This window comes from Oncorhynchus masou, chromosome 29 (assembly GCF_036934945.1).
Source record: "Oncorhynchus masou masou isolate Uvic2021 chromosome 29, UVic_Omas_1.1, whole genome shotgun sequence".
Lineage (NCBI taxonomy): Eukaryota > Metazoa > Chordata > Actinopteri > Salmoniformes > Salmonidae > Oncorhynchus > Oncorhynchus masou.
In genome coordinates this window covers 33,048,430-33,061,785 of record NC_088240.1, presented here as the reverse complement: position 1 = coordinate 33,061,785, position 13,356 = coordinate 33,048,430, and the positions used below count along the sequence as shown (strand labels likewise).

General features: G+C 42.6%; 2 protein-coding genes across 6 annotated transcripts in view; both read left to right on the top strand.

The window, feature by feature from the left end:
- LOC135519370 (band 4.1-like protein 5) overlaps positions 1 to 4,110 on the top strand; it is a 47,361-nt gene extending 43,251 nt beyond the window's left edge. For 4 of the 5 annotated variants that reach the window (XM_064944559.1, XM_064944557.1, XM_064944560.1 and 1 more), the window contains exons 22-26: positions 369 to 450; positions 595 to 687; positions 894 to 956; positions 1,090 to 1,229; positions 1,960 to 4,110. In XM_064944559.1, coding sequence (XP_064800631.1) covers positions 369 to 450; positions 595 to 687; positions 894 to 956; positions 1,090 to 1,229; positions 1,960 to 2,026 — 445 coding nt within the window. In that variant the 3' untranslated portion in view covers positions 2,027 to 4,110. The remainder of the gene's footprint in view (positions 1 to 368; positions 451 to 594; positions 688 to 893; positions 957 to 1,089; positions 1,230 to 1,959) is intronic. The other variant, XM_064944561.1, reaches the window with a different exon arrangement.
- A 621-nt stretch (positions 4,111 to 4,731) lies between these two features.
- Positions 4,732 to 13,356, top strand: part of LOC135519369 (receptor activity-modifying protein 1-like) — a 60,593-nt gene continuing 51,968 nt past the window's right edge. The window contains exon 1 of the mRNA XM_064944556.1: positions 4,732 to 5,241. Coding sequence (XP_064800628.1) covers positions 5,190 to 5,241 — 52 coding nt within the window. The 5' untranslated portion in view covers positions 4,732 to 5,189. The remainder of the gene's footprint in view (positions 5,242 to 13,356) is intronic.

Below are 13,356 nucleotides of genomic sequence, written 5' to 3'. Positions count from 1 at the left end.
TCAGTAACTGTCAACACAGTTGCATGCTTAGTTTGACACTGAAGGAGAGGATGCATCAAGTTGTCACAAAAGATGATGTCATTTTCAAAAGGGAGAAAGAATGTAATATGAGCAAAACCCATTGATTCGTTAAGTTTTGAGTCAATTTTCTAACAGACGCCTGCTACATTTATCAGTTTGGTGTTCACAGACCGATGCACGCATGTCTTAAAGATTTGAATCGTGGACGGATGCGTATCGGTGAATCGTTACATCCATATCTTTGCATATTAAGCACATGTCTAGGATTTTGTTTCCATTGAAAATGTGCACGTTAGCCTTGCAAATTTCAGTACCTTATCCATCTCTTGTTTCTCTGTTGTCTTCAGTGTTGAGATGGTGACTGCGGATCTCATGCCGTCAGCAACCATGATGGCTGCTGAAATACTTAATGAAGGACTGCCGTCAAAGGTTTCAAATTTAAGCTGTTTTGCTTTACCAGTTTCTCGCTTGCGTTGCATGTATTAAAACACATCTGAATGCACAGAAATAATTGTATGTCATTTGTGTGAATGTGTGAGCTGTTAACATAGCCGTTGGCTTGTCGCTACGCAGGCCAAACCAGAGGAGCTGGAGATGCCCACCCTGCCGCCGTTGCCAGTCCCGCTGAGTGATAACCTGATAGATTTCTCAGATCCAACCCCAGTAGTAAGTCTCTAGACCCCATCTGCCATAAAATAACCCTCACTGACTCATGTTTTAGCTACTGTAGCTGAATGCGGTTGTCCACAACAGTCAAGACCGAATAATAAACCAGTGTCTTGAAATTTCTATCACAATTGAGTTCATAGGCCTGCAGTATGTTGACAGGTGTGGCACTGTGAGTATAACTCTTGAACGTGGATCTCTTGTAGTTACCACCAGCACCAGTGCAATCTAAGTCCATGATATCACCTCGCTGGATCGTCCCTGCTGCAGTGAGTACTAGTGTCTTCTGGGCTTTAGTGGGCCGGGGCCGAAGTATGTCTGTCTTTTAGTCTTTCTGTCCATAGTCCATCCCTCGTAGAGACTGACCCAGTCCACTTTCCTTCTCCTCCCATTCTAATGCAGCCGCCCACTGCCATCTTTACTAACGGCCTCCTTGACCCCTCTGCCAAGACCGCCGCCCCTCTCCAACCTGAAGGGGGGGCTATTGCCCCAACCCTGCATCCCCATCTGTTCTCTCAAACTCACAATGTGATTGCCACAAGGTAAATCAGTCATGACACATCATCATCGCTGCCTTGTCCTTGTGCTGTTTTGATCATCTCATCTGGACATTGTGTTCATGGCAGCTAGTCTTAGTTGCTATGCGCTTTTCGCACCATGTCATATGCTATGTTTAGTATGCTGTGTAGAGAGTAGACCAAATAATTCCCCTTGTTATTAATGGAAGCGTGTTGTGTTTAACATCCCCATTGCCTTAATTATGTTCCTGATGGGCTTCCATATCTTGTTCTAACAACATGGTGAAGGCTAGAGCTTGATTTTTGACTTTATATTACTTCTCTGCACAAGTTATGAAGTTTGGTTATACTGCTGAATGAACTATGTTAGTTAGGATTAATGTTGTGGTCTCTAGAAAGTAGTAGGCTTTCTGGGTTTGCCATTTTTACAATTACAAAAAAGCAGCGCTCGCGTCAAGTAAGTTTGTAGCATTTCACTGTTAGGTCTACTACACCTGTTGTATTCGGCGCATTTGACAAATACAATGTGATTTGATTTCTGCTGCAGCCAGGTCTCCTGAAACAATATACGTAGGATGATGGATATGCACTTTCTCATTTTGCTTTCTCATTACGTTGTGTTCTCTTGCATCCCATTATACTGGTTAGCAATACAATATTACTGTTCTACTAGAATATTACTATTATACATGACTATGTTGTGCACACTGAAATTAGGAGTTCCGGGCTTTTCATTGTGTTCTCCTCTCACCAGCGTTGCTGCCCAGGTACCCAAGAAGGACGGCACAAAGCCCAAAGGTCTGTTGACCACTGAGCTCTGAGAGGGAATCAGGGGGGCTAGCTTCTGCCCTGCTTACAACAATTATGTCCTATTCCTGGCATTCCCAAACTAGTGGGCGACTTCCCACCCTTAACACAAGATTAATATTTTACTGCATTTCCAAAACTGGGGAATGTTCCTGCCCTAGTTACAACCAGCAACTCCTATGGCATTCCCAAACAATTCCCAAACCAGCTGCAATCATGAAATTGGATTATTGGAATTCTTTCTTACTACAGTCCAGTTTGGAGAAGTATTTATTATTATTTTTTATTTTAGTACTTTAGTTGTGTCACTGGTCCTCTCATAAGCATTCCTAATTACCTACACATTGCACACACCGTTCTTTTAGATATGTTTATAGCAGGAAGGGACTGCAATAAATGCTGAGCGCTAAGGAAGAGGACAAAGCAAAGATGACCATGTCTGACTGGACTCTTTGAGACAATATTTTGACACCCTTTGGCATTGGGGACATTCCTGTGTTCAGCACACCACCTCCACACAGCCCATTCAGGGAGATGATCTGTCAACCTGAGGCTGCCTACCTGGATGAAGAACCACTGTATCAAAGAACCTAGCCTCATCACTGTACCTCAAACCGCTGAATTAAATTGGAGCACTGGACCTGGACTCTTGATAGGATGGGCAATGACTTTCTACTGACATTTTACTTTTTAAAATTTTATTTTGTCCTGTTTTTTCTCCTTTTGCTTTTTTTTAAGTGAGTTGTATTGATCAAGCGCCAGCATTTAGTGTTCAGTTAGGACCTGGCTTTCACTAGAATGTTCTGATCCAGATTATGACTCGATCATCTGAGGATGACGACGGCAATCTGTAGCATGCAGGTGTATGAATTGAACCACGAACAAGTCATACCTAAAACGTTATACCTTTTCTATCTCCATATAAAAACACTAGCTACGACCTGCCTTACTTAGCTAGCTCAATGTGAAATTCTGATTGTAACTTTATACAACAAGGAACTACTAATACTTCTATTATTACTCCTGTGTCTAGGCCTATACTTACTGTACTTTTTATTTTTTGTGTTACTATATACTGTATGTGATGGTAATTTCTCATCATGTCGTCTTGACACTGTTTCTGGCTGTGGTCATCGATGACTCTCAGGCTTGACACGGGAAATAGGCCTATCACATACTGGCACCCCATTGGTTCTTCTCCAGACTAACCCAATCACATCTTGGATCTCTGGCGGTACGAATGAGTTGGTCAACTGTATTATTGACTCACACATAAATGTATTTCAGGTATCAGACTTTTTATATGTTGCCTCTGCGGACGGTAGATCAGAAGTAGATATTTTGCGAGGCTGTGTGCAGTAGAGGTAAAAGCAGAAGGAATTATTTTAAATACTGCTAATTTGAATAAGTAAACTGTGAGCTATTAACACCCATCTCAACAGAAAAGTCTTAAACATCACATTTATTTCATTTTTTGTGAAGTTTCAGAATAATTGATGGTTTCTTGATTTATGTTTTCGCTGGACGACTTAAAAGAACGGCCAAGCTTTGTAGTACTATCTCTCTTTCTCGACTGGCTGTATCATGAGTTATCTAAACTGATTTGCCTGGCAAGAACAATTCTGTGTCATATAAATGATTTATATCTGCATCAGACATTGTAGAGCGAGTGATTGACCAACATGAGTGCTCTGTGTACCTACCTAATAACTTTTCTTTTTGCCTCTGTATCTGAGATGAGACTTCTCTTGGTTAGAAATTATACTTCACCATGTAAGTGCAATTTCGCTGTAGCTCTTCTACGTTAATTTATTCCTCTTTTTTGTAAGAGCACCCTTATTCACGCTGTATTTAAGTTGTTTGTAGATGTAAAAAATTGCTCTAGGTATTGTCACCACACCAGTTTGTATCATGTACATTGATCATCATTACTTTTGAAGGATATGTAGACAATTAAGCCAGTAGCAATTGTGTACAATGTAGTAAATTCTTCAAGTAAAAAGTATTCAAAGAAAAAACAAGTGAGTTCTTCCAATTAATATATCTGGGCCTAGTCTCTACCCCGACAAAAATAAATAAAAAACGTGAATCCTATGTCCATCAGCATCAATTGGAACTGTTTATTGGTGCTGCAAGAGCTGTAATTCTGTGTTAGCACGTGCTAACATTAGAGGGCAGCATTGGGTGATGTTGGACTCTGCCGTTTGATTATCAATCCTGTCTGTTTGTGCTCTGGTTTAACACTACACTTCATTTGACCCATGGGATTGGTCTCAATTATTAGTAGTAGTAGTATTTTTTATACTTAATTGTAATTTTGTCATGTGAAGACATTGCCTATTTCTTAACATGTAGGCTAAAATGTATATTGATACCATGTACCTTTTATGTAGTAGTTGTGTTGTCTAATATAGTATCAGGTTAAAAATCACACCAGGCCGATACTGAGCACTTCACTTTTTATTTTACGTCATGTTCATTTGAATGCATAAAAGGTAAAATATTGTCACTTTTTTCCTGTACAGTACTGAGCAAAATAATGAAGTCCCTCCAACAATAGTCGCCCACTTCCATATCCCCAGACCCCAGAATAGCCTGCATTCTGTTTAGGCTCCCGTGGCTCTCACTCTGTTGGTATACTGTCAAGAGAATTTACGCTCGAGACCCACCAGTTCACTGGTGGCGCAGGCTCTGTTCTGGCTCAGTGCGTCTCGTACGCGCAATGGTTTGTTGGAGTTGCCAAGTACCTCGCAGTGAACACGAATCTAGCGCCAGGTTTTTGGACTGTTTTATGGACTTGGTCACATTTGACTTGTCCAGTCGCGATGTTGGCTTAATGTATTTCAATGATAACGAATCTATTTCGTAAAGACAACTGACGGGATAGGCTACTCGGAAAGGGAACTCCCGACAACCCGAAGCATGTGTACCTCTCCACAGAGTTATTTTTTTGCGCAAGGTGATAGTGACGGTGAAGACAGTTGAGCTGCCTTTTCTAGTTGGCTAAGAGGAACGAGTCAAATACTTATGGATTACTACCCTATGGTTCTTTGACAGGGTCGCCTCGATCTTAAAGTGGACCATTAGGGAGGACACTTGTGAGGCTTTATCGTCTGTTTCACACATCTTAACGCTTTTCCAACTTCTGGCATTGGACAACAGTTTTGAAGGAAGACCATGGCATCGGAACCAGTGTTGTCGAAACAGGTGTTACTTTGGCTGGTTGTAGGTGAGTTTTGGAGAAACGCAAGAGCGTGGCGCAGGGCATCGCTATCCCTCAAGGCTTTTGTTCCTTTTCTACAGATGGCCGGACATGAAAGAGAATTTATGAACTATGTCCAAAACATCCGATAGAAACTGCAAAAGTGATTATCATAAAGTATTGAAATAACCCTTTCCAGGTGGGTCAACAATATATGCAACCGATTAATATTATTCAAAAAGAGATCTAATATAGAATAATATACAAATAACGATTAGGACCACACGTGCTTGTCTGATGCCATATGGTTGGTTGATATATATATATCTATATATATATATATGTGTGTGTGTGTGTGTGTGTAAACTCAGCAAAAAATAAACGTCCTCACTGTCAACTGCATTTATTTTCAGCAAACTTAAAGGGTATATATTTGTATGAACATAAGATTCAACAACTGATACATAAACTGAAAAAGTTCCACAGATGTGACTAACAGCAATGGAATAATGTGTCCCTGAACAAAGGGGGTCAACATCAAAAGTAAGTCAGTATCTGGTGTGGCCACCAGCTGCATTAAGTACTGCAGTGCATCTCCTCATGGACTGCACCAGATTTGCCAGTTCTTGTTGTGAGACCAAGGCACCTGCAAGTTCCTGGACATTTCTGGGGGGAATGGCCCTAGCCCTCACCCTCCAATCTAACAGGTCCCAGACCTGCAGAAAATCATGCACACAACGAGCAGTATGGCTGGTGGCATTATCATGCTGGAGGGTCATGTCAGGATGAGCCTGCATGAAGGGGATCACATGAGGGAGGAGGATGTCTTCCCTGTAACGCACAGCGTTGACATTGCCTGCAATGACAACAAGCTCAGTACGATGATGCTGTGACACACCGCCCCAGACCATGACGGACCCTCCACCTCCAAATCGATCTCGCTCCAGAGTACAGGCCTCGGTGTAACACTCATTCCTTTGACGATAAACGCAAATCCGACCATCGCACCTGGTGAGACAAAACCGCGACTCGTCAGAGAAGAGCACTTTTTGCCAGTCTGGTCCAGCAATGGTGGGTTTATGCCCATTGGCAATGTTGTTGCCGGTGATGTCTGGTGAGGACCTGGCTTACAACAGGCCTACAAGCCCTCAGTCCAGCCTCTCTCTGCCTATTGCGGACAGTCTGAGCACTGATGGCGGGATTGTGCATTCTTTGTGTTACTCGAGCAGTTGTTGCCATCCTGTACCTGACCCACAGGTTTGATGTTCGGATGTACCGATCCTGTGCAGGTGTTACACATGGTCTGCCAATGCGAGTACGATCAGCTGTCTCCCTGTAGCGTCTCACAGTACGGACATTGCAATTTCTTGCCCCTATAGTCCTCATGCCTCCTTGCAGCATGCCTAAGGCACGTTCACGCAGATGGGCAGGGACCCTTGGTATCTTTCTTTTTGTGTTTTTCGGAGTCGGTAGAAAGGCCTCTTTTAGTGTACTAAGTTTTCATAACTGTGACCTTAATTGCCTACCGTCTATAAGATGAGAGTGTCTTAAGGACCGTTCCACAGGTGCACGTTAATTAATTCATTATGGTTTATTGAACAAGAATGGGAAACAGTGCTTTTAACCCTTTACAATGAACGTCTGTGAAGTTATTTGGATTTTTTTGAATCATCTTTGAAAGTCAGTGTCGTGAAAAAAGACTTATTTTTTTAGTTGAGATATATATACTGCTCAAAAAAATAAAGGGAACACTTAAACAACACAATGTAACTCCAAGTCAATCACACTTCTGTGAAATCAAACTGTCCACTTAGGAAGCAACACTGACAATAAATTTCACATGCTGTTGTGCAAATGGAATTGACAACAGGTGGAAATTATAGGCAATTAGCAAGACACCCCCAATAAAGGAGTGGTTCTGCAGGTGATAACCACAGACCACCTCTCAGTTCCTATGCTTCCTGGCTGATGTTTTGGTCACTTTTGAATGCTGGCGGTGCTTCCACTCTGGTGGTAGCATGAGACGGAGTCTACAACCCACACAAGTGGTTCAGGTAGTGCAGCGCATCCAGGATGGAACATCAATGCGATCTGTGGCAAGAAGGTTTGCTGTGTCTGTCAGCGTAGTGTCCAGAGCATGGAGGCGCTACCAGGAGACAGGCCAGTACATCAGGAGATGTGGAGGAGGCCGTAGGAGGGCAACAACACAGCAGCAGGACCGCTACCTCCGCCTTTGTGCAAGGATGAGCACTGACAGAGCCCTGCAAAATGACCTTCAGCAGGCCACAAATGTGCATGTCTGCTCAAACGGTCAGAAACAGACTCCATGAGGGTGGTATGAGGGCCCGACGTCCACAGGTGGGGGTTGTGCTTACAGCCCAACACTGCAGGACGTTTGGCATTTGCCAGAGAACACCAAGATTGGCAAATTCGCCACTGGCGCCCTTTGCTCTTCACAGATGAAAGCAGGTTCACACTGAGCACATGTGACAGACGTGACAGTTTGGAGACGCCGTGGAGAACGTTTTGCTGCCTGCAACATCCTCCAGCATGACCGGTTTGGCGGTGGGTCAGTCATGGTGTGGGGTGGCATTTCTTTGGGGGGCCGCACAGCCCTCCATGTGCTCGCCAGAGGTAGCCTGACTGCCATTAGGTACCGAGATTAGATCCTCACACCCCTTGTGAGACCATATGCTGGTGCGGTTGGCCCTGGGTTCCTCCTAATGCAAGACAATGCTAGACCTCATGTGGCTGGAGTGTGTCAGCATCTCCTGCAAGAGGAAGGCATTGATGCTATGGACTGGCCCGCCGTTCCGCAGACCTGAATCCAATTGAGCACATCTGGGACGTTATGTCTCGCTCCATCCACCAACGCCACGTTGCACCACAGACTGTCCAGGAGTTGGCGGATGCTTTAGTCCAGGTCTGGGAGGAGATCCCTCAGGAGACCATCCGCCACCTCATTAGGAGCATGCCCAGGCATGGTAGGGAGGTCATACAGGCACGTGGAGGCCACACACACACTACTGAGCCTCATTTTGACTTGTTTTAAGGACATTACATCAACGTTGGATCAGCCTGTAGTGTGGTATTCCACTTCAATGTTGAGTGTGACTACAAATCCAGACCTCCATGGGTTGATCAATTTGATTTCCATTGATAATTTTTGTGTGATTTTGTTGTCAGCACATTCAACTATGTAAAGAAAAATGTATTTAATAAGAATATTTCATTCAGATCTAGGATGTTATTTTAGTGTTTCCTTTATTTTTTTGAGGTGTGTGTGTGTGTGTGTGTGTGTGTGTGTGTGTGTGTGTGTACATACATATATGGAAAGTAATTCATGAAGCCGAATTAAAAAAAATATCATATGGGTATTTGCATAACATTTTGTGAAAGGAGGATGATCCAGGAGGATGATCTTGTCAACATGATGCAATTTTGACAAGTCATAAAGCCTGTCTTTGAATAGGACAACATTTTGACTTGACAACAAGGTGAAGGTGCTCAAAACAGACCCATCCACACAGGTCAATTTGATCTAATGCATGGGGCCCTCCTGCTGTAGGGAAATAGTGCACACATCTTAACCAGCCTACTGTGCTGAAGTCTGAGGTGTGCTGCTGTCTGTGCACACCTAAGGGTCCAACTCAAGGTGTCATAACAAATCATACCGACTTTGGGAGCATCAATATCATGGTTTGCGTTTTCAACAACAATAAATAGACTGTCAATCTCGACTGAAAAAGAATGCATACCCAGTATCGACGGTTTGGCAGTCTCCGAATGTCATTCAGCTTTGGGGCGTTTGGTAACAGATGCCTCTTTCCATTCATCAAATGCCCACTGCGCAGTTTGGATTAATATATGGATTTTATTTGACAGTTTAAAAAAAAACTATACATACATACTGTACCAGTCAAAAGTTTGGACTCTTACTCATTCAAGGGTTTTTCTTTATTTGTACTATTTTCTACATTGTAGAATGAAGACAAACTATGAAATAACACATTTCAGTCTCCTCTGAACAGTTGATGTTCAGATGTCTCTGTTACTTGACCTCTGTGAAGCATTTATTTGGGCTGCAATTTCTGAGGCTGGTAATTCTAATGACCTTTTCCTCTGCGGCAGAGGTAACTTTGGATCTTCCTTTCCTGTGGCGGTCCTCATGAGAGCCAGTTTCATGATAGTGCTTGATGTTTTTTGCAACTGCACTTGAAGAAACTTTCAAAGTTCTCTAAATTTAGCAGATTCTGACCTTCATGTCTTAAAGTAATGAAGGACTGTCGTTTCTCTTTGCTTATTTAAGCTGTTCTTGTCATAATATGGACTTGGTCTTTTATCAAATAGGGCTATCTTCTGTATACCACCCCTACCTTGTCACAACACCACTGATTGGCTCAAACGCATTAAGAAGAAAGGAAATACCTCAAATTAACTTTTAAAAAGGCACACCTGTTAATTGAAATCCATTCCAGGTGACTACCTTATGAAGCTGGTTGAGAGAAGAGATGTTATCAAGGCAAGGGGCTGTTACTTGATTGATTTTTTTAACAGTTTTGGTTACTACATGATTCCATATGTGTTATTTCGTAGTTTGTTTTCAATATTATTCTACAATGTAGAAAATGGTAAACATAAAGAAAGTATTGACTGGTACCGTGTGTATATGTATATAAAATATATATGTGTGTACAAAGATTTTAAAATGTTACCAGGATTGAGCAATAAAGTTGGATTTATTTCTATTCTGGTCCCTTTTGCTTAAATAGGCCCCTTTTTTTGACATAAATACCTATACATTTACATATGTAGACACAGTTCAGAGAGAGACAAAAAAAGTTTTACTGTTCACACCTTAGCCAGCTTTTGACATTCTTTTTAAAGTGGTTATGGTCGGTATGGCTTTGAGTTGCTGTGTTTAGTATGTTCAACATAACAGCTCAGGTATATAAAAACGTGTTATCATTATTTAAAACTGTGAATATTAGACTCTGGCTCTGGTGTTATACTGGTGGACAATTCTAACAAATTAAAAATAGTTGGGTAGGTACCTGGGTGCTGAGTCCGTGATAATTATGTGGACCAGACCAAGTTGTATTAATACTACTCGTTTTTCCACAGATATCCAGCCTAGCTGCTTAAAATGCTCAACATCCAAATTAGTATCAGGGGGAGTTTAAGTACAATTCTTACAAGCTTGTTTTGACTTGTCTGTTAAAAAGGGTTCCAAAAGGGTTCTTCAGCTGTCCCCATAGGAGAACCCTTTTTGGTTCCAGGTAGAACCCTTTGTAGAAAGGGTTTCACATTAAAAAAATATTGAACTAGGAATAGATAAAGCCCTTGCTTGGTTCACTCCAGACCTGTCTGCCCTTGAACAGCACAAAAACATCCTGTGGCATTTTGCATTGGCATCGAATAGCCCCCATGATATGCAACTTTTTAGGGAAGTTAGGAACCAATATACACAGGCAGTTAGGAAAGCTAACATAAATTTGCATCCTGTAGTACAAACTCAAAAAAAGTTCTGGAACACTGTAAAGTCCATGGAGAACAAGAGCACCTCCTCCCAGCTGCCCACTGCACTGAGGCTTGGAAACACTGTCGCTACCGATAAATCCACAATAATTGAGAATTTCAATAAGCATTTTTCTACGGCTGGCCATGCTTTCCACCTGGCTACCCCTACCCCGGTCAACAGCCCTGCGCTCCCCACAGCAACTCGCCCAAACCTCCCCCACTTCTCTTTCACCCAAATCCAGATAGCTGATGTTCTGAAAGAGCTGCAAAATCTGGACCCCTACAAATCAGCTGGGCTAGACAATCTGGGCCCTCTCTTTCTAAAATTATCTGCCGAAATTATTGCAACCCCTATTACTAGCCTGTTCAACCTCCTTCTTCTTATCGTCTGAGATTCCCATAGATTGAAAAGCTGCCGCAGTCATCCCCCTCTTCAAAGGGGGAGACACTCTAGACCCAAACTGCTACAGACCTATATCTATTCTACCCTGCCTTTCTAAGGTCTTTGAATCTCACCGTACCTTCTCCGCTATGCAATCTGGTTTCAGAGCTGGTCATGGGTGCACCTCAGCCACCCTCAAGGTCCTTAACGATATCATAACCGCCATCTATAAGACATTACTGTGCAGCCGTATTCATCGACCTGGCTTAGGCTTTCGACTCTGTCAATCACAACATTCGTATTGGTGGACTCGACAGCCTTGGTTTCTCAAATGATTGCCTCGCTTGGTTCATTAACTACTTCTCCGATAGAGTTCAGAATATCAAATCGGAGGGCCTGTTGTCCGGACCTCTGGCAGTCTCTATGGGGGTGCTACAGGGTTCAATTCTCGGGCCGACTCTTTTCTCTGTGTACATCAATGATGTCGTTCTCTCTGCTGGTGATTATTTGATCCACCTTTACGCAGACGACACCATTCTATATACCGCCGGCCCTTCGTTGGACACTGTGTTAACTAACCTCCAGATGAGCTTCAATGCCATACAACTCTCCTTCCGTGGCCTCCAACTGCTCTTAAATGCAAGTAAAACTAAATGCATGCTCTTCAACAGATCGCTGCCCGCACCTGCCCGCCCGTCCAGCATCACTACTCTTGACAGTTCTGACTTAGAATATGTGGACAACTACAAATACCTAGGTCTCTGGTTAGACTGTAAAGTCTCCTTTTTAAGCTCCTTTCCTCCAGTTTAAGCTGGAGATATGTGTTGTTGTTTTGTATGGGATGCATCTAAATCCACCCTATCAGCCTGTGTCGGCCTTCCACATCTGCGGTGGAAAGTGCTGAGCTGCAGCGCTGTTTGTCAGACCCGGCTGCGGTCCAAACACTTAACACACACTCTATCCCCTCAGCCCTCAAATTAAGTGGACACTTCTGAAGGCGTATCATGACGCCTGGTGGGTATACACTTGCAGGGCAAGGGAGGAAGGAATGATTTTTAAATGGACCTTCGTTTGCCGGAAATTCGTCACTCGTTCATCCTGTCATGATTGTTTTTCAGCCACCGATAGCTTGTGGGTGCTTTATATGCGCCACAGTCAATTATGAGAGCATGTTTACTGATATTAAATATATCATTATTAATATACGCCTACTGTATGGTAACTAGCAAATTAACTAACGTTAGCTTGCCTAGCTGAAACTTCTGAAGAAGGAAAAAGTTGTATTTCTACAATTTCCAAAAGATAACCAAACAAAAACGGATTTACTTTTTACAACACGTGTTTGTGCATAAGTAGCACAATTTCGAACTTGTTTGTTTTTATTTACACTTGTATGTTGACTTCTCCATTTGTTGTTTTTATGTTTTCGCTGACTTTTCTTAGCGGATGTACATTCGTTGCGAATTGAAGTATGGGGAGTTTCAGGCCCCGGAGTGAACATAATTGTACACTCGCAAAGCCAACTAAAAACGAGGGCTGAGGGGCTTACAATGCAATTATCCCTTGCTTGGCTAGTCATTTGGACCATCCTCCAAATTGGCGACGGGGATTCCCCCAAGGGCAATGGACGAGGGTGTCTTTTAAATGTTTGGACCGCAAACCAGGACATCCCGAAAATCGGTCTTCTCACGAAAACTGTAGCATACGAACGGTATGTTCTACTAACTAATATGAGCCCACTATGGAATGACGAGACTCTCACGAAAACGATGGTGTTCTACGTTTTGCTCTATGACTCTCACAAAGACTTGTCTGAAGGTAACCCATACAAATGTATGGAGGTGGTTCTGTGCCAACAAAAAAATCAGGTTAAATATGAGTCCAAAAACCGAAATATTTCCTGAGCTTTCTTATAGCTCCTAGATATAGGTCAGACGCTTTAAAACCGTATTCCTTATGATTTCTGTTACTTTATTTATAGACTTTTATAAACTGTCGAGAGTAGACCCACAACTAGTCCAAATGGAATCACAGGCCTTTTGCGCCGTTATTCAAATTACATTTTCACTGCTGCCTGGAGTATAATTTTGTACTCACTTGAAAACAATAATATAATTATTTATTGCATTGTGGTGTTCTAGGCTAGTCTAGGTAGGATAATTGTGTTGTCCCTAAACGAGATCGAAAGGGAAGCTTTTTGAGCTGAGTGTCTCATGTCTTCACTGTTCTTTCATGCGCAA